Raw genomic sequence first — 20,722 nt, forward strand, 5'->3', positions numbered from 1 at the left:
TCACTTCCTTTTATTTAAAACGCCTCGAGCCGCAAAGATTGCGGGTTTCTTCAAAGCTCTGAGGTAAATGCCTGGAGAGAGCTGAGGGGGGTGAGATTCTCCTAACTCTTTCGAGTCAAAAATAAGTATACAATAAAAGACAATGTCCGAGGTAAATACCTCGACACGTCCGAAGTCAACGCCGAATGGATCAAGTCGGCATGAGAAAAGTTTGGGTCTCCTCACAATGAAGTTTGTGACATTACTGCAAGAAGCAAAGGACGGGATACTCGATTTGAAAGTGGTTAGTAATCTTAAAAATCCAATTGGATAATGTAACAGATGTAATTATTTCTTATCACATTTGGATTATTGTTGTCGTGAAAACCAAATGAATGTGTAGTGTTAATGTAACGTGACCAACATTTTGACATTCTCACAATGAAAGCACTGGCAGGACACAAAGGAGTTGGCATTGAGTGAACTCAAATCAACGTTGCGTTAATGTCAAATGTCCATACAAATGTCTTCAAAAGGCCGAAGTGTCAGTATTACAGTGTAGTGATTATTGGTAACCTTCCTTCCAACTTTTCCATGAGAAGTAAAATACGTTATGTTTGTTTTGGGTCTTTGGAGTGCTGTGTTGTCTTGCTGATTACAAGCAGGTGCACTGATTTTGCTTCCACAGCCTCGACCTGCTGGCGCACCTTGCTATGCGAACGTTGTTAGCCTCGTTTTAATCATAGCGCTCGTTCATTAGCGTTTAGACTTTGTCTTTCGCTATTCGTCGTTTACGTTGAGGTTTCATTTATCTGACCTTTTTTGCCAATTGAGTGGGTGGCACTGTTTCACATAACCTTCAATATGCACCATGCACTTCGATATGGTTCCCCATAAAGTTAACGTTGGTTTAGTTAGCTCTGGTGGATCAGTTAACGTTGCTGATTGTTCCCAAGGAAGTTACCTTTTAGTTGTCAGAAGATGTTCTCTGGTGGAATGGCTCATACATTTTAAATTAATTTGTGAAAACTCGTAAGAATCGTCCTCTTCTGACAAACTAGGAAAACGTCAAATAAACTGTAAAGACAGCTGGTGGAAGATTCGCTCTAAAAGTAACGTTAGTTACCTACTACAGTATATTCCAGTAATTCCTGCATTAACATTAAATACAAGTAGAAATAAAATCTACTAAAAGTAAAAAACAAAAACACGTGGGAGTTTCAGAGTTGTATTAGCCTTTGCGTAGGTTAATGTTAGATCACATCACACATGTAAAAATACTAAAAAGAAACGTGCAAACCTCAATAATGTGTAATAGCATAACAATAAAACTAAGATGTTAATATATAGTTGTGCAATTTGGAGTAAAACCGTGTTCACTGTTTAACACATTTTGACATATTTAGTCTTAAAAGTGTTTAATAACTACAGCTGTCAAACGAGGACTAAAAAGTACAATGCCCTCTGAGTGGTGTCCACCACATTTGCTAAAAATCCCTATTCCTTGCAGAGGCTATTTTTCTTTTGGGCGATTTATTCATGTAACCTAGAATGGTTTAAATATGTTGCTGTGAAATGGTGATAATTTTGTATGTGGTGACAGGCAGCAGACACACTGGCAGTCAGGCAGAAAAGGAGGATCTATGACATTACAAATGTACTGGAGGGAGTGGGGCTCATTGAGAAGAGGACCAAAAACACCATCCAGTGGAAGTGAGTGGCATTCATAAAGGCACTGTGAAGTCGGATGCATATTACATACACTGCTCAAAAAATGTAAGGGAACTCTTACAGTTTTCCACAATTGTTAAAACACATTTTTTGAAACCTTCCACCCTTTTCTCCATTCTCAAACTACATTCACAGAATGTCTGACAGTTCTTGCAAAATGAAACACTCGCCTCAAAAGTTTTACTTGTGCTCAGAGCCAAACAGTGTCAGAGTACCGATCCAGTGTATGATTGAAGTGTTCCCTTAATTTTTTTGAGCAGTATAGTTACATAACTGACAGATATTACTTATTCTTTAACAGTCTGTACTTCATTATGTAGTCTAACATTACTATTTTTGCACCATATAGATATAGAACAAAAGACATGCAGAATCCCTTGCCATGACATATACGATTCTATGCTTCCTTCTTCTCAGTAGTTAAAGGAGAATTCCGGTGTGATATTGACCTAAAGTGTGTTGAAACATGATACCGAGTGTGAACGTATGTCTCATAGCCCATCTCGGCTTGTCCCCTGCACTCCAACCTTGTTCAATGGTGGTGCTTCGGCATCGGGCTAGCCATGCAAATAAATCACTGTTTTACACCATTTACGAGGCTCAATGTATCTCCACACTTCATTGGTATACTACCGAAGGCCCTGACATTTAAAACGAGACATTGAGAACTTTGAAAAAGCACTGGTAGTTTACTTACAAGACGATTTATACAGACAGTATCTTCATGAAGTTTAGCGTTTGCAGCTTTTTTAGTCACGATAATTTAGTCACGATAATTCAGTGGAAATGCATGGATTCCAGTTTCTTCCAGTAGCAGCAACTGGAATCCATGCATTTCCACTGAATTATTTTTGGAATCTGATCCCTTATCATACCTGTTCATTCTTACTCGTCGCTCGACTTATCGTGACTAAATTCAAGATGGCTGCAAACGCTAAACTTCATGAAGATACTGTCTGTATAAATCGTCTTGTAAGTAAACTACCAGTGCTTTTTCAAAGTTCTCAATGTCTCGTTTTAAATGTCAGGGCCTTCGGTAGTATACCAATGAAGTGTGGAGATACATTGAGCCTCGTAAATGGTGTAAAACAGTGATTTATTTGCATGGCTAGCCCGATGCCGAAGCACCACCATTGAACAAGCTGTTGGTAGCATCGGCTAACTAGCACCAGATTTTGGAGTGCAGGGGACAAGCCGAGATGGGCTATGAGACATACGTTCACACTCGGTATCATGTTTCCACACATTTTAGGTCAATATCACACCGGAATTCTCCTTTAATGATGTTGCCTGACCACTGTATAATTTTTTGGTCTTCATCCTGACCAGAGGTGAGAAATCAGGATGCCAAACTCAAGAGATGCTTGATCAGGTGGATCAGCTGAAAGCCCAGATCCTAGAGCTGGAGATGAAGGAGTGTGAACTTGACCAGCAAGAGGCCTTAGTCCAGGAGTGCCTCAAAAATCTAAGCGAAGACCCCATAAACAGGAGATATCCTTTGCTAGACAGGAAAAGTTATAGTTAGGTATTTAACAGACTGTGGAAAAAGGCACAGCCCTGATGCTACCCACTGAAACTTTATACTCTTGCATAATGCCTAGAAACTGCTGCCACATTTTTTGTTGGTTTTTTTTGTTATTAGGAGTCATATTTCCATTTCAGAATATCATGTTTCAAAGCTGCACTGTGCAGGAAACAGGATTCTATGTGGAAAAAAAGTAAGGGTTAAAAGGACTTTTCAACGACCCTGTGTTAAGTAGAAATGCAGGTCCTTCAGTCCATTGTTTCACAAATTATATGTGTTCATTCCACTTAGCTTGTCTGTCTTAACAGCTTGCTAACGTATGAATTTACCGGTCATACTACTACCCCCCCCCCCCGTTTTTCCCGTTTTTAACAGCAATTAATGCATGTTTTCACTGAAAGCTAAATTGTTCATCCTTTTTCTTGCATACGCCTTAACCTGCCACACTTATAAATTTGTAACCCATGAGGACATATGCGATTCATTCAGTGGAGACACCCTCCTGGCTGTCATGGCCCCCTCAGGAACAGAGCTAGCGGTTGCTGGGCCGGTATGGAACTTCCATCTTCCCTTTTTAAGAAATCTTCTGAGGGATAATTTTGTCTCGTGTGTGTGTGTGTGTGTGTGTGTGTGGCAAAAGTCAGCTGTGACACTTCATTGTTCATGCTCCTATGACCTGCTTCTTTTTTTTTCTTTCTTTTTTTTTTTTTTTTTTTAATGTGTTGCATGAATCCTACCTCCAACCCAGGCTCAGACTGGCAAAAAGAGGTACCAGGTGAAGTTGCGGAGTCAGCTGGCTCCCATCCAGGTCCTTCTGATCAACAGGGAGTCCAGCGGGGCCAAGCCTGTGGTGTTCGCTGTCCCTCCCCCTGAGGACATCTCGGTGATGCCCACTCCCCCCAGCACCCCGGCAGGGCTCCAGAGATGCTCGCTGGCACAGGCCGCCAGTCTGGAGCAGAGCCAGCTCAAGCCGAGGACCCACATCACGCCTTCCTCCTCTCCACCAGACACGCATATGGGTAGAGTTCTCATCTCAGCACTACTTAAAGGTGCCATGTGTAAGAATTGAGGTAAAAATATCCAAAAAATGAGCGACACCAGTGGTTCTCAAACTGTGGTACGGGTACCACTGGTGGTACGCGAACTCTCGCTAGTGGTACTCAGGGAGTCTCCAAGGTGTCTTTTCATAAAGACTTGACAACGCAAAACATGTACTTGAATTGGCCTATGCACCTATATTTTCATACCGGTTATAATGGTGGTACTTGGAAAGCCAATTGTTTTTGTGGGTGGTACTCATTTTGAAAAGTTTGAGAACCACTGAGCTACACGCATCAAAAGAATGAGAAGAAATAAGGGTGATGTCATTAAAAAAAGGTATAGTGCTGCATAGATATCAACCTGAATTAGCATGCTAAATTAATAGCCACAGCCACAGGTGTCATAATACCAGTTTCGGCCATGGGAGGCGGTATGCGGGCAACATAACCGTCAGCCAAACTGCAATACACGTTTCTCGGTTGTTAGTCTAGGGTAGACCAACTCACTTTCTGGAGGTATACTGCCCCCATCTTTTATGGAATGTGGAGTATGAATTGATTTTTTGGCATTGGCATTTTGCCATTTTCATGTGGCATTTTAACATTACACATGGCACCTTTAAGTCTCTGTTGTGTACTGAAGTGTATTGCTTATAATTTTGTCATGGCTGCAGTAGTCAGTATGAAAACTTAATATTTAGGTGAGTTTCAATTCAAAGCTAAACAAAAGATGTTAAAAATCAGGGATTGAATGAAAGCTGCCCCCTTGCCCCATTAAGATGTATTGTCCTGCCCTCAGGAGCAGCTAATCAGTCTCTGTTATCTCTTGTTGAAGATTGTCACCCTGAGACTCCTGAGAGCCTAAGTCTCCTGGTGCAGGACTCCCTGGCTGGCTCGGACGGCCAGGTGCCCATGGAGGGGCCGGACCTGCAGTCCATCCTGGAGCAGATGAAGGAGGAGCGAGAGGGTGAGCGGCATTACACATCAGCTCAGCTCTGGAGCTTAGTAGCCCAGAAATCTAGACGCACCCTAGCGGCAGCAAATTACATTTGCTTCCAGGGCTAGTCTAGCAACTCTCCGTTGGCTTGTGAGCTCGAAAAATTAAACTTCTATCAGGCCAATCTAATCGTGTATAGAGTCGTTAGGCGGGCTTAACATAATGATTGATGGCAGAGTTGCTTGAATTCCCTGCTACTTGAAAACAAAGAAGATGGATGTTGCTGTTGGTGAACAGTGTGACACGAGTTAAGCTTTTATTAAGTTGGCAAACATTTGAACTAGCCAACTAGCTCCGCTGGTGGGAAACGCATGGGGATCATAGCGCTGCCGCTGTCCTATTGCGTGCAGAGGGGATTTAAAAAGACAACCGATTATCCCGCCCCTCGGACTGAGCACTGCCAACGGTGAGTCCCCAGACGCTACATTTTAATGTGGGTCTGGCTCGTCGGGCTGCTCTGGAGCAGTTCCTCTCCGTCACATTCCTTCAGACATGACCCCCCCCCTTCTTTTTTAAATGGTGTTACAGTCAACGTTTCCTTTTGCCTCCAGGTGTTGCTGATCTCATAGATGAACTGATGTCATCTGATGGTAGGTCTTTTTTTTTTCTTAAAATAAATATTGATAGCGCCTGCTTGTTTTCATTTGTATGCTGGGAAAAAGAGAACCAAATGCATTTTCGGAAATATACAGTAATCCATTAAATCCTGGTAAAATAAGTTAACACGAGTAAGTCACTGTTTGATAAGGGTAACCTACATTTATTTGAATGTTTTGGTTTTGCTGGCTTTGCTGATAGCTTTTGGGTGCACTTGTCTTTTATTTTATTTTTTAACCCAAGCCTTGTGTGGTGGCCTAGATTTAATTTGAACTCAAACTGCTGTTTCTGCCTATAATCTGAGCATGTTTGTTGTGGTAGGTCTATCCAAATCCAAATTCACTTTACATCTATAACTAGCCAGGTTTCTTGACCCTTTATCCATACGTCAATTTGCCAAATTCTGACAGGCTTCATTAGGTTATTGACACTTCTATATCTGAAACTGATTGAAATAGTATTCCAACAGACATTATGGGTTCTTGAACGGCCAAAATCTGAACCAGACTATGACTTTGACCCACATTTAACTCAATTATTAACCGTAATGTTTATCATGCTGTTTTTATGAGAGGAAGAGACTACATTGAGACAATTGCATGAAGTCTAAAGATCCTGTTTGCGTAGGGAGTGATTTCAGTGCTGCAGGATGAGTCTCAGGTGCACTAGAGAGTGAATGCCCTCTGATGATTGTTTCAGAATTAATGAATATCTGCTTTTCTACTGTATGTATCTACTTTATCAGACTTGAATTCAAATGAATGAATTCAGGATTTATTTGAGTAGTTTTCTTTGCTTGATATGCTGAATAGTCTAACTACTCAGTGTTTCCTTGAAGTGGGCAAACTGACCAAATAAATACTAAAAAACAGTCATCTAGCCACAGTTGACATGTTATCTGTCAAGGTTGATAATACAGTACGATTGTTTCACGTTTTGGTGAAAGCCTTCCAGCGTTATGAGTAAAAAAAAAAAAAAATGATATCTCTGGAAAAACAGGAAACGCAACCATAAAAGATGCCACGATGATGGTAGCAATTTGATGTAAAGTAACAGTGTTTGATGAGCAATGATCTGACTGCTTTCTCCTCCTCCTCTGCAGTGTTCCCCCTGCTGCGTCTCTCGCCCAGCCCAGGAGTGGACTACAGCTTCAGCCTAGATGACAGCGAGGCCGCCTGTGATCTGTTTGATGTGCACATCCTTAATTATTGATTAAGTGCGTGTCTCTGCATCTTTAGGCTGCTCAATCAACACAGTGTCTGTGTACCTTCTGGTGAGCCAAGGTAATTATTTAAGCCCATTGTGAATGTCTCCCTATACACTGTACATTGAGTTGATGAACACTGGCAACACCGAGACAGTGGTAAACTTTACCTGCCCCACGCCTCCCGCAATCCTCTGCTCCTTATGATCATTACTATTATTATTACTATAAGGTTGAAAATGTGCACGTTCTCAGACAGCCACCTAGTGGCATAACAAGCTCTTAATGTCTTGGTGCTGACATGATATCATGAGGACAGCAGGCATGGTTTTATGTTACCCAGACAGTTTGCACAGTGCTCAGGGATGACTGATTGACAAGGTGTTTTTTTTTTATTTTTTATTATTATTATTATTATTATTATTGAGGGCTTGAGCTGAGCGACAGGTGCTGAGTGGGTTGGGGTCAGATATCTTTATGATTCTTTAGATATCTAGCCAGTGGTTGGGTGTTGCCATATTATTCTTCCTTATAGAGTATATGGCAGAATACTTATTACTACACTATTTTTGCCAGGGACAATGAAGCTTGAGATAATTTATGGTGCCTGAAGTCAGGTGTTGCTCCTTAATTATTGTTATCTAGTGTTTTCTCATGGGAGAGCACCACCCCCCCCCCCCCCCCCCCCCACACACACACACACTTAAAAAATAGTAATCACAAAGGTAGCTTGGTGAGCAAGATTCTGAAGCATACAGTATGATTGCCCAGATTGTGGTAAGTGAATATACTGATATATTCACACTGGATTAATATTAATAGTCTTAATGCCACAGGAATACTATTGAATGTGCCAATTTCAGAAATTCATACAGTATGAAAGGAAAGCCAGACATTGGTATTTATGTTTTTGACCGCAGTTCCTAAACTAATGTGACACTGCCATTTTTGTGAAGATGTTTTTGTTGTTCTCTAATTATTTATAGTTATTTGTAAGTTTGTGTTTCTTAACATACAGATTGCTATTTTGTACCTAAAAATATATAGTTCTCCTTTGAAGGATGACTTTAAAATGGTAACTGCCTTTGATAATCTGCCTTGATTGGTAAAAGAGTGCCTTTTGTATACTTCTTAGTTTGTCACATATCTGTTCTTCTTTAAAACAAATCAGTACAGTTATCTATTTTTGTTCAGTTTATTTTTTACATACCTGTAAAGCCAAAGTTTGGTATTAAAAGAAAACTACTGCCTTCATTTCTGCTTCATTATTGGTTAAATGAGTATGAATATCAATCACTAAGTGTATAATCATAGCATCACTCAGGCACTTGTGTTTCAAATAGCCATTTAGTTTTCCTATCAATGTTGACAGTTCCGTTTGTTGCAAAAACTGCATTTCTGTGTTCAAACACTAGAGGGAGGCCATGTGTTGTATATAGATTGACGAATAGGATTATCTGGAGCTAATTTGATATTATTAGTATACACCATGTCCATATATTAAGCAAAAAATATGTGCACAATAGAAGTTAAGCCTTCCATGTGCAGCAGCTGAACTGGGTCCTAGGGTCAGACACAGACAGTTAGAATGTATGGTTCTACTGTGCCATGCCCATGAGGGGGGTTGTGTACAAGTGCACTGAACCAGTTATTCCAGTAAATCTCAGCAATTACCCCACCAGATGCTGCCTGTTTGAAGATAAGGCTGAAAAAGTGCTGGAAAAGGGGAAACAATTTGTAACTAAATAACTTTGATGCCTTAAGACCTTATGAAATGGGTTATACAAAATCAAAGGTGCACAACAGTGTAAGAATTTTAGTTAGAATGTTTTGCCGTTTGTCTTAAGATGGTTTCTGTTCTGATATTTTGTTCGCCTACATTTTTAAATGTTTTGTATATATTATTGAGGATGTAACACATCAGATCAGTTCCTTACTACTTTGAAGTTTTCTCTGAAAAGTAGCAGATATCCTCCTCTCCCCTTATTTATTCATTATTATAAACCAGATGTGTAATTGCAGTGTGTACCAAGTTTTGTAGCTGACTGTGTCCCCCTAAAAGTAAAAAAGTAGCAGATATCCTCCTTTCCCCTTATTTGATATTATAAACCAGATGTGTAATTGCAGTGTGTACCAAGTTTTGTAGCTGACTGTGTCCCCCTAAAAGTAAAAAAGTAGCAGATATCCTCCTTTCTCCTTATTTGATATTATAAACCAGATGTGTAATTGCAGTGTGTACCAAGTTTTGTAGCTGACTGTGTCCCCCTAAAAGTAAAAAAGTAGCAGATATCCTCCTTTCCCCTTATTTGATATTATAAACCAGATGTGTAATTGCAGTGTGTACCAAGTTTTGTAGCTGACTGTGTCCCCCTAAAAGTAAAAAAGTAGCAGATATCCTCCTTTCCCCTTATTTGATATTATAAACCAGATGTGTAATTGCAGTGTGTACCAAGTTTTGTAGCTGACTGTGTCCCCCTAAAAGTAAAAAAGTAGCAGATATCCTCCTTTCCCCTTATTTGATATTATAAACCAGATGTGTAATTGCAGTGTGTACCAAGTTTTGTAGCTGACTGTGTCCCCCTAAAAGTAAAAAAGTAGCAGATATCCTCCTTTCCCCTTATTTGATATTATAAACCAGATGTGTAATTGCAGTGTGTACCAAGTTTTGTAGCTGACGGTGTCCCCCTAAAAGTAAAAAAGTAGCAGATATCCTCCTTTCCCCTTATTTAATATTATAAACCAGATGTGTAATTGCAGTGTACCAAGTTTTGTAGCTGACTGTCCCCCTAAAAGCCTAAATATTTAGGCTGTGCTTTGAGATGAGTGTGCTGATTGCTGCTCAAACGATAAGGTTTAAGGGGGACGATGTGATGAGACCATTAGTTGATTTCTGACCGCTGAATCCGAATTGTTATCTCAACACACGGATGTTGACCTGAAGTTTTAAGAGTGGAATTGCAAAAATAGTTTTGAACCACAATAACTTCATCTTGATGATCCTGGATGTTACTCATTCCATCAAAAAGCTAAGCAACAGTAAAAAAAAAATGCTCCTATCTGACACATCAGTTGCATGTGTGCCCATAGCACAGCATGGATTTGTTATGCTTCAAAACTTAACAGCATTCCTGGGGTCACATTTCTGCATTGTGGGGTGTTGATAGGAATTCAATATGCATATGAATACAGCAAAATGGATGTAACCTAGGCAGAACTTCATGGACTGATTTTTGCCCTGGCCCTTTTCCCAAGATAAGCAATGCCAGGGTACAGCTATTTCTTGCAACTTTTATTCCATGAGGTGCATATAAAATGAAGCCTGCTGTAGTAAAGGAAGGCAACCAGTTATGTTTTGTCACACTTTGTCCTAAAGATTCCTATTAATATTAAAGAAACACTATATGCAACGGTTTGCTAGTTTTGAGATATAATTGTACTTTTTATCAGGAAATTAGATGTGGTTGTGACATTGTATGATCATGTTCGTGATCACTGGTAAAAACATGTTGTTCTTCTCAACAGCTATTTAGCATGTGCAGGAAGAAGTCCTGTCTCCCGGGCCAAAATGTGGAAGTGTGAAAGATAAGCTGTCTCGGCACATTTCCAGCTCTGTCCATTCTCTAGGCCTTTGGATTTCTGAGAGAAAAGAGGGGTGGGGTGAAGCACAACCTGGCACTGGTGGGTTTCAGATGACCGCAACAAATCCAGTTAGGCCAAATCCCTTATCACAGCCAGGCTGCTGCATATGACTGCAAAGCTTACCTTCAAACTCCCAAACATCAACTGAACCAGTAAGACATTCATTCATTCAAAACATTCATTATGACTTCAGCAGAAAACCATCCGTGACAACAATATAAACAATAAGATTAAGTCCAGCAGGCATCTCCGTTACATCTGGGTTTTACCGATAAATAGCACTGAATGATATGTTTGAACAGATGTTCATGATTCAGTTTTTCCTCAAACGATACACATGAAGTTCTGTCATATTTAGTGCACATGTAACATGCAGATTATTGGTCTTATTTAGAATATCAGTGTTCATATACAGTATATTAACTTAAGTAGTTTCACCAGTAATGCATCAAATGCAGTGCTTATAACACATGCATGAGATTGAATAAGCCCTATAAAATGTGGATAGATTGTGAACACATACATTTTTATCTCCAAGTCGTTCAATGTATGTAAAATTTTTTAAAACTCTTATCAGTGACCTCCACAACATTGTCCCTCAAGTTTCCCTTAGGTGGAACCTTTTATCAGCTCTGTTTCTCTCTGACTCACTCTTCCTCACCAAGCACTAATGCTCTTCTCAATCATTCCCTTACATCATCCATTCCCTCCCACTGTTCAGATAGAGAATGTGCTGGTGTCCTGGGACCCTGCCTGGGAATTTAAGTCCATGTCCACTCCCTGCTCCTCTGTCTCGCCAGAGCCTCTCCTCCTCCTCCTCCTCCTCCTCCTGCTCCTCTCTCCGAAGCCCTTTGCGAGCTTTAGCACGCGCTGTCGGAAGGATGACCCAATGAAGGCGTACAGGACTGGGTTGAGGCAGCAGTGGGTCAGAGCCAGGCTCTCTGTGATCTGTGCGGTTCGATCCAGGGCTTTGCTCATGCCGCAGTCGGTCACCAGCGCGTATGCAGTGTCCATGGCCCGAACGAGCTTCACCACGTTGTAGGGCAGCTGTGTGACGACAAACACCCCCACGACAGCCAGCAGCACTCGGATGACCTTCCACTTGCGACTCCTTCTCTCCAGAGGCAGTCCCCCCATGGTGCACAGCACACGCGAGTAGCAGAACAGCATCACAGTCAGGGGGAGAAGGAAGCCCAGCAGCACCTCGGCCACCTCCAGACTGGCCCGGGCCACGGGGGCCATTTCGTTGGAGTAGACGGCCAGGCAGGCCTTCCTTCCGCTGACCGTGACGATCACGGTGGAGAACACCAAGTCCGGCACGCCAAGCATGAAGGCGACAGCCCAGCAAAGCAGGCACACTCTGCTGGAGTAGTTGTGCTTGAAGACCCGGCCCATCCCCCGGTCCCGGCCCACGGGCGTGATGGCCAGGTAGCGGTCAACGCTGATGCAGGCCAGCAGCAGCATGCTGCAGGTGAAGTTGATGGTGTAGAGAGCCGAGACCATCTTGCAAAGTTCCGGCCCCACTTGCCAGCCCCTGACGGCGTCCACGGCCCAGAAGGGCAGTGTGAACAGCAGCAGCAGGTCGGCCACAGCCAGGTGCACCACGAACGCATCGGTCATGGTCCTCAGGCGCTTGTGGTATGCGTACACAGCCACCACCATCGCGTTGCCTGCCACCCCGACCACGAGCGAAAGGGAGTAGACCACCGGCAGGAAGACACCGCCAAAGGAGCGCACGTCATCCTTCTCGCACACGGTGTGGTAGTCGTCGTAGTCGACGCTGTAGTTGTCGCTAACGTTCTCATGGTCGTAGTCGTAATCGTCCGCCATTATTTTTCCCAATTTATCAGGGTTCTGCAGTGCAAGAGCAAGTCAAGTCAAGGTCAGCAGCTCAGACCACGCATCCTGACTGTAAACATTTCAAATTCCTGAGAGGGACCACAAGCCTGTAAGTCTACTTAATGAGTATGTGGGGGTCTGGACCTTGTAAACAGGAATTTATGAGGTGAACCATTAAATAAACATAGAAGATGAACAACTGATTAAACAAGTGCTGTTCATGGCTGTTTACTGCCATTTCTGGGTCATTTTGTCTTCAGAAAGCTATGAGTAACATTTCCTGTTATCCTAAACTCCTCTGTTAAGAATGTCACGCTTATGTTGAGCAATGCAAACCTTACAGTTTAAATAAATAAATAACTAAATTACAGTTACTAATCAGAATATATTATACAGATTTCATCTGAATTGTTTCTTTTCAGATAAACATGTCAAAATGTTGTTAGCCATATTTTTGCCAGTTACATTTACATTTTTAGGTAGCTAGTAATCTGTAATCTATAACCTACTTCATTTCAAAAGTAACCTTCATCACCCTACAAATAGCACATATGGCAAAAGATATGTGTGAAGAAATAGGAAAATCTAGGAATGCTGTGATGCTGTGTAGTTCAGAGTATCAACAGTTAAAATAATGTTTTTCCAGTTGCACAAGTAAATCTGCAAAGTAAATAACCATAACCAAAAATTGTGATTGAAACCTTCCTAGCAACCAGAACTTGTAAATGAACAAATTTGTCTGGTATTGTTTCTGTGATTTCTAGCAGACATTTGGCTCTACAGATTCATGCGCACATGTGGCTTCCAGAGTGTTCTTTGCCAACAGCATGGAAAGAGGTTTTTTTTTTATCATTCCCAGCATTCTCACCCAGCAGAAATCAGAAACAGAGCCGTGTTTCCCCAAGCGAATCACGGCACCACTCCCACCTTCACCGACCAAAAGGAACATCAGTTCCACAGATGTAGATGTCGGCTTTGCTTAACTTCAGCTATACAGTCCCTGAGTAGTCAGTGTCCTTTACCGTGAGCACATAACTCTGTGTTAAATATCTTGGCAGTTTATAACTTGTATATCTCCCAGATACTGGCCCCTGATAGGTTTATTGAGCGGACATGCTGAAAGGGCTGACAGATGCGAATACTACAGACACAGCGCTTCTGTTTGTAAGTGATTATACAGATATAACACATTATAATTATTACTTTAGATGGATTTATGTTATGCGCGCCAACATTTATTTACTGATTTGGAATAAAAACCATTACCTCGATATCCTTTTTTTTTTTACTTTTATGTCTTTTAAATGCCAAGCTTTCAACATTTCTGCTGTTGAAGTAAGTGTAGGGCAAGTTTGTGTACTGTAAGTGTGTGCTGGATGCAATCTCCTACCTTTTTGACTTCTGCTGGTCCTGGTATGTTATCTTCTCAGACTGTCATTCCTGCACCTTTTAATACTGATGTCCAGGAGATGGTGGATGTGTGTGTGTGTGTGCACGCACGTATCTGAGTGAGAGAGAGAGAGAGAGAGAGAGGCATTGGGTGGAGTTTAGTTTGCGGTGACAACCCAGAATGCATATGCATTAAACAAAATAAGACATTCAAAAGCACATGTCCGGATTCCAATTTAAGGCCTTTAGGGGAAGGTGGGTTCACTGGTTGTTTTTATGTAATCGTGGGTACTTACATAACTTTAACAGCAGGTGATCTTTTCAGGAAGTAACAACCGAGAGTAACAAAGTTCTGATTTATGACCGGAAAAACATGAAGTCATCAAATATAAAAGGGTGTGACACATTCATTATATCTGCCCTAACCCCACCCACCCTTTATATTTCCATTTGTCTAACTCTCGTCTACTCTCTGTCTCAACTCCATTTTTACACATACTTAAAAAACAAACAAACAAACTGGCTCTTTGGATAAACTAAGAACATATGGACACAGAGCACATGAAGTGTTTTTTCCCCCCCTCAAATGATCAAAGGACCAAGAACAAAACTTTTCCACCAAGGTCTTTCTAACCATGAGAAGAAATTCATTATACACTTAAGTCATCTGTTTTAATTTATTTTCTCACTCTTGTCATTTAAAAAAAAAAAAAACAGTTGGTGTCTTATCCAGGTGACTGTAACAGGATACAGATCAGTTTCAGGTCAGTTCATGTTGGAAAGGGGCATGTACCATTCCTTGATCATATCAGCTTTATGGGAACTTAATCTTTTTAATCGTTCTACTGAAAACTTTGCTGCATCAAGTGGTGAATTTTCCTGCTGAGTGTTTTTTTTTTCATTTTACATGGCACAGGATTTGCAGTGGCTTTGTAAATATTTCCAGTTGTGTTCTTTTCAAAATATCAAGCATGTTGCTCCACCCAAAACACATGGTACACGGGCACGAGGAGGAATTGTGCTTGCATTTTTTTCGAGACCTCAACATTTAACAAGCTAAACAACCGCTCAGGCTCATCTCAAAAACATATTTGAAGCATGAGTCACATATGGGTTTATCACAGTGTACTTTAGACCTACCCAGGCATGTCCAAGTTTTTTTTTTTTTTAACATACCTTGAAACTGCTCATGGTAAGTTATCTAAATGTAAGCGTCAAAAATATTACTGATTACATTAATTCAATATATCTACAAACCATTTTGCCTCCTGAGAGGACCATACTCATTATTTTCACCCTTTCTGGACCTCTCTTCACCTAAACATAGTGTATACTGCCACCAAGTGGTAGCCATTCTGGTCATTCATGAAAACAACTGCAAAGTTTCTCCGTTTTCTGTTTGAACCTGACCACAACATTCTGTTTTCTCTTTGAATCTCTTCACCTTTTGTGTTTCAGTTTTCACATCTAGTGAAAAACAAACTCAAACTTGTGGGAGGTTCCATTATTTATGTATATTTTTATTGAGTGCAGTTCTCAATTAATTCTGAATAACGAGGCACGTGTCTTTGTTTACATTCTTTTTAATCATTAAACATTTAATGTTTCACTGTATGTCTTGCATCTAAGGTTACAGTTTATGAATCTGTGCCACCATTGCCTCTAGTTGACTTGTGATTAAAGAAGAGAACAGCAACAAAATACAAACAGTGATGTATGTCATTTCTGATATGCTGAAATTGTGATATTATGATATTTAACCTGTGGTGTGGACAACTTGGGAAAAATAGTTTTACATAAAGTCAAAGAATGGCAAACTATACTTAAGCCTTTTACAAGTGAAGAGTCCAGCTTGTGATTAAATGGCAGCAGTACCATAATGCTAACAGTTTTCATCTGTCCATCAGTCTATGAATACAAAGCAAGATGTGCATGGATGCTACATGGTCCAACATGTTGTAGACTCCTTTTATTGACCTTCTCAATCAAATTGACCCTTCAGCTGCGTCCAGCATTCACAGTTAACGATTAGGCCTGAAAAAAGAATTTACATTTAGACATTAAGACATTTACATCTCTTACTCAGTCTATTATTCATTGGTAGTAATGTGCTACTATCCAACTTGCCGATGTATCTTGTTTGGTGGTATGTTTATCAAATGTCAAACTTTAAAAAGTTTTATATTCATAGTTGTCAAAGATATTACTTATAGAGTCATGGAATGACATACACTAGACAACACATCCTAGATCATTCTGTCTCAGACAGTCTGTAATGTTACCATTATCATTTTTAGAGAGGAATGAAACAATAACATTCCTCAAAATCCTTCTTTTTACCACTAATCTTCTGTTTCTCCAGTGACTTCTGTTTTTCCAGCCATCTCCCTGGATCTGATATATGACTTATCTTCCAATGTGGAAGAAACTTGACTGAGAGAATATAAAGTATCTGCCAGTTGTGAATTCCTTCTTTTGTGTGTTGGCTTTATAGCACCAACTCGCTTTCAATGACTAATGACAATTCTTTTTTGTGTGTGTGGCCATCAAACACTTCGTAATGTTTGTCTGTCTGTATACAGTATTTAGTGTGAATCTGAGGGAAGTTCATTACCTGCTATGGAGCATTTGGCATCAGCATGAAAGCAGCCCTCTCAGTGTTCCTTTTGGTTCTGGAACTCTAGTCACAGGATGAAGAACACAGGTTGGTAAGATGACTGGGCTGTTTATTACCACATTGACAAACAAGACATTCATTAGGATATCAAATATTAGTCCCTACCGAGGGTACTTTCACCCCATCCACAGACACCTGGGGGGCAAATTGGGATTAAAGTCTGCTTTGATCATCATTGCAACATGTAATCCTTTTAATTGGTTGTCGTATAGCCAATTAGTCATGTAGCTATAAATATAAAATGGGTACTCACGCCTAGCACAGAGAAAGATCCTGCGTTGGGCCTTTTCTTCTTCTTTTTATTGTTGTTGCTCTGCCGTCTGATCCTGAGGCTCTGGAAGAAATAAATATGAATATAAAATAGATACTGAATCAAAATGCCATGACTGGGAGGGTATTAAAAATGCTATTGATTGCATCCTCACTGCATCCAAGCGTTATATTTTCCAAACAAATTATTGAAAAGTGGACTGTTCTAATTTCCAATTTGTTATGTGGGATCAGTAGTGGAGGAGTGCAGTGTGATACCGTATGAGTAATGACCGGCTTCCATGGGGAGCTCTTCTGTCTCCGCTGACCCTCTGGAAGCTGGGAAAACGAGGAAGAGAATGCAGTCCATTCTAAAGCTCAGAAAGTCCTCTAAAGCTCAGTGTGTCCTCTTTTCTGATGACGGTATGCCAACTATGTGTCAGTAACCAGTCCATAGTCGAAGGCATTTGAGAAATTTTACTGGAATGTTATGATGTATACACCGTGTAAAGTGGTTTTCCACTTACACCTGCCATACTGTACTTGTCTTCTACTTTCTAAAATACCTGTGCATGCAATCAAATAAAGTTTGTAATGTTTTCAAAGATTTTTAAAACTTAATTTACTATATGTTACATTATAACAACACCTAAATACTGTACGTAATGTATGTATTTACCAGTAATTTAATTCCTTTGAATAATCCCAAAAAGAACAAAATAAAGAAACACATCAGGGGGGTATTCCAAGTACGAGGTTTAGTGACAAACCTGGGTTAGTTAACTCAGAGTAGGAGGTTTAGTGACAAACCTGGGTTAGTTAACTCAGAGTAGGAGGTTTAGTGACAAACCTGGGTTAGTTAACTCAGAGTAGGAGGTTTAGTGACAAACCTGGGTTAGTTAACTCAGAGTAGGTGGTAAACCTCCTAATAGAAGAGCTATATGCCTTCATTCTCCTAACAAAACAATACCATAGGGCTCTTGTTGTAGGAGGTTTACCACTTACTCTGAGTTAAGTTGCCCAGGTTTATCACTAAACCACGTTCTTGGAATACCCCCCAGGTCTTTCACATATCCAAACTCAAAAATGACAATATTTTTTTTTAAAAGGCACACACATCTGCACCCCTTACCGCATCTGTGCTCACATCTGCAGTCTCCCAGGGGTGGCCCTGCCTGTCTGTGGTCAGAGGGGAGTCTGGTACTGGGCCTCCAGAGGCCGATGCCACCAGGCAGAGCAGCAGACAAAGCAGTCCGCAGACCAGTGGCCGGTCCATGCTGAAGAGGAGCAGTATGAAGCCACAGGCTGACAGAGCCCTGGGTTTTATTCCTCACACTGTCATCGCTCTTATTTCAGAAGGGGGGGTGGGGGGTCAGGCTATAAAGACTGGGGTGGTATTTCAACATCTCTCCCCCAAATACATCAGTTCCAGTCAGTTAGAAAAATGTCTTGACGTCTCCTGAGCAGACAGCTTGAAGGACAGGAATTATGGCATTTAACCGTCCGATAGCACACAAGCTGCAGGAGTGCTCAAAATTGGTTAATGTATTAAACGGATGGGAGCTCTGAAGACTCTTGTCCATGGAAAAGCCAGTGGAAATTTTTCTTCATCTGCCTTGGCAAGGCCTGGCTTGTCAAAGTTAAATTTATCTATCTGTTTATTGGGGAGACAAAAAGGGAGCTGATACTTGAGTGGGATTATGAACACTGCAGATGAGCAATTTCAGATGTTAGTTTGACAATTACTTTATACAACAGTTGAGCTGAGATGGAGCTTGCATTCTTTTGCAGTGTGTTTAATCTGTAAAAACTCCTGAACTTACTCAACATCTCACTAAGTAGAGGGGAAAAAATCCTGATGTGTACAAGATGAAGCAGAGAGTTCAAATAAACATTCTGACTGGGTAGGAGAGAAGTGTGAATGCCAGCTTGCAACACTGTTGTTTGCAAGGTATTAGATTGTGTGGCACACATAAAACAGGGGTTTTAGGATTCCAACTAGCTCTGCAAAAATAAAATAATTAAGTTGTTGCGGCAATCACTTGAAAGCCCATACTTAGTCCGACCAGTAGGCATGGCTGAAGTGCCCTTGAGCAAGGCACCTAACCCCTCACTGCTCCCCAAGCGCCGCTGTTGATGCAGGCAGCTCACTGCGTGGGGATCAGTGTTGGGAGTAATGCGTTACAAAGTAACGCGTTACTGTAATTCCACTACTTTTAGTGGTAACGAGCATGTAATGAAGTATTTTTGTAAATCCAGTAACGCAATTACAATTACTGAAATTTCGTGAGTTCGTTACTTGCGTTACTCTGTTGATCTTGAATGAACTGCAGACAAGATGCACATTTGCTGCTTTGTCTCCCGACCTTAGCTGTGTTTCCAGCGATTGTGTTTCATGTTTAGATTGCAGATGCATTCTTTACAGTTAATAGGAGCCTCCTCACATTCCTCCTTATTTCGGATTTATGCTAAAACACACAAGAGTGCATTACGCTACAATTTAAATGGGCATCTTAAAAGCCTTTTCCCTTTCGTTTCCATCTCGTAAGCTCCACTACAGTAAAAGCGCATTGTTGTTTATCTCCGCTCTTTTTCGCCTATATTGCGCAAAAGCCTCATTATATCAATTTCTCATTCTTACAACATAGCCACGCCACAACACCAATAGGCTACGGTAGCCTATATATAGCCTTGGCACAAGCAAGCACACGTTTAACTCGAGAGGAAAATGCAGATTTCACTTACCAGATAAAGAAACCACCAAATAGCCTACCGTACGTAACAGCGACTTGTTATTTGCACAGTAGGCTATGTTTACATCGGAATTGACGTCCATGGTGTTATGGATTCATTTGTCTGCGACGGAACATGCAACTTCTCTCTGGAACACCTTATCAGCTGAAGAGTAACCTTCAGCATAGTGCGCGACAATCCCAAACTCTCGGATGCATTAGAACTTATTTCGGTAGGTCAGCACTTATGCAGCGCAGGCTTTTCCCAAACTGGTGGTGCTTAAAATGCTATATAATACAACTGTGTTCAAAGCAGGATGAGGATAACCTAAGGTTATGTGTGTGTGAGCAGACAATAGCTGCTTTGAAAATAGGCCATTTACAGTAACATTGTTTCACATTACATCCCATTGAACGAATTCCATGTAGCCTACAGAAGGATTGCAATAATAATGATAATAATAACTTATTACTATATTGCAGAAGGCAAGTAGTAGGCAAGCAGTAGGCAGTGTACTGTACATATCTATCAAACCACCTAGATGGTGAGGGTGGCGCAAAACAAGGTCAGGGAGGCCTTCATGCATTGTAGAATGTTTTGTGGTCGGAAAAAGTTTGAGAACTCATGCACAAGGCTATTGATTTGAAGGCCAGTTGAAACTACAATAAATAGGTCCAAAGGTTTATTGTGTGTGTGACTGTTCAGTACTGTTCATATTGACATTTTAAAAGCAGACTTAAAAGTAACTCAAAAGTTACTTTCTCTAGTAACTAATTACTTTTGATATACAGTAATTGGTAACGTAATTGAATTACTTTTGAAAGAAGTAGTAACTGTAACTAATTACTAATTTTCAGTAACTTGCCCAACACTGGCCGGGATTAGTGTGTGCTTCACCTCACTGTGTGTACACTGTGTGCTGTGTCTGTTTCACTAATTCACGGATTGGGATAAATGCAGAGACCAAATTTCCCTCACTGGATCAAAAGAGTATATATACTTATACTTATACTTATATAGTCACTCTATAGTCAGTCTTCTATCACCTACCCGCATGCACTAACTGCTGCATAGCAGAAGAAATGTGTTATACCTCTGCTAAAGTGAAGTCAGTGGTGAACAC

At 40.8% G+C, this 20,722-nt stretch overlaps 2 protein-coding genes across 2 annotated transcripts; one reads left to right on the forward strand and one right to left on the reverse strand.

Annotated features, from left to right (window-relative positions):
• Positions 1-142: 142 nt before the first annotated feature.
• Positions 143-7,445, forward strand: e2f5 (E2F transcription factor 5). The gene is made up of 8 exons (XM_076296058.1): positions 143-283; positions 1,583-1,692; positions 3,040-3,201; positions 3,683-3,787; positions 3,980-4,254; positions 5,111-5,242; positions 5,824-5,862; positions 6,972-7,445. Exons 1-8 carry the CDS (start codon positions 143-145, stop codon positions 7,079-7,081), a joined length of 1,074 nt encoding a protein of 357 aa, XP_076152173.1. The 3' UTR covers positions 7,082-7,445.
• Positions 7,446-10,876: 3,431 nt separating this feature from the next.
• Positions 10,877-14,055, reverse strand: ackr4a (atypical chemokine receptor 4a). The gene is made up of 2 exons (XM_076295406.1): positions 13,942-14,055; positions 10,877-12,566 (listed from the first exon to the last, which is right to left on the reverse strand). Exon 2 carries the CDS (start codon positions 12,540-12,542, stop codon positions 11,430-11,432), a length of 1,113 nt encoding a protein of 370 aa, XP_076151521.1. The 5' UTR covers positions 12,543-12,566; positions 13,942-14,055; the 3' UTR covers positions 10,877-11,429.
• Between the last annotated feature and the right edge of the window lie 6,667 nt (positions 14,056-20,722).

This window comes from Alosa pseudoharengus, unplaced genomic scaffold (genome assembly GCF_046254945.1).
Source record: "Alosa pseudoharengus isolate Yale_2024_CS ecotype anadromous, Long Island Sound unplaced genomic scaffold, YU_APseudo_1.1 YU_APseudo_1.1_scf_2, whole genome shotgun sequence".
NCBI classification, from domain to species: Eukaryota; Metazoa; Chordata; class Actinopteri; order Clupeiformes; family Clupeidae; genus Alosa; species Alosa pseudoharengus.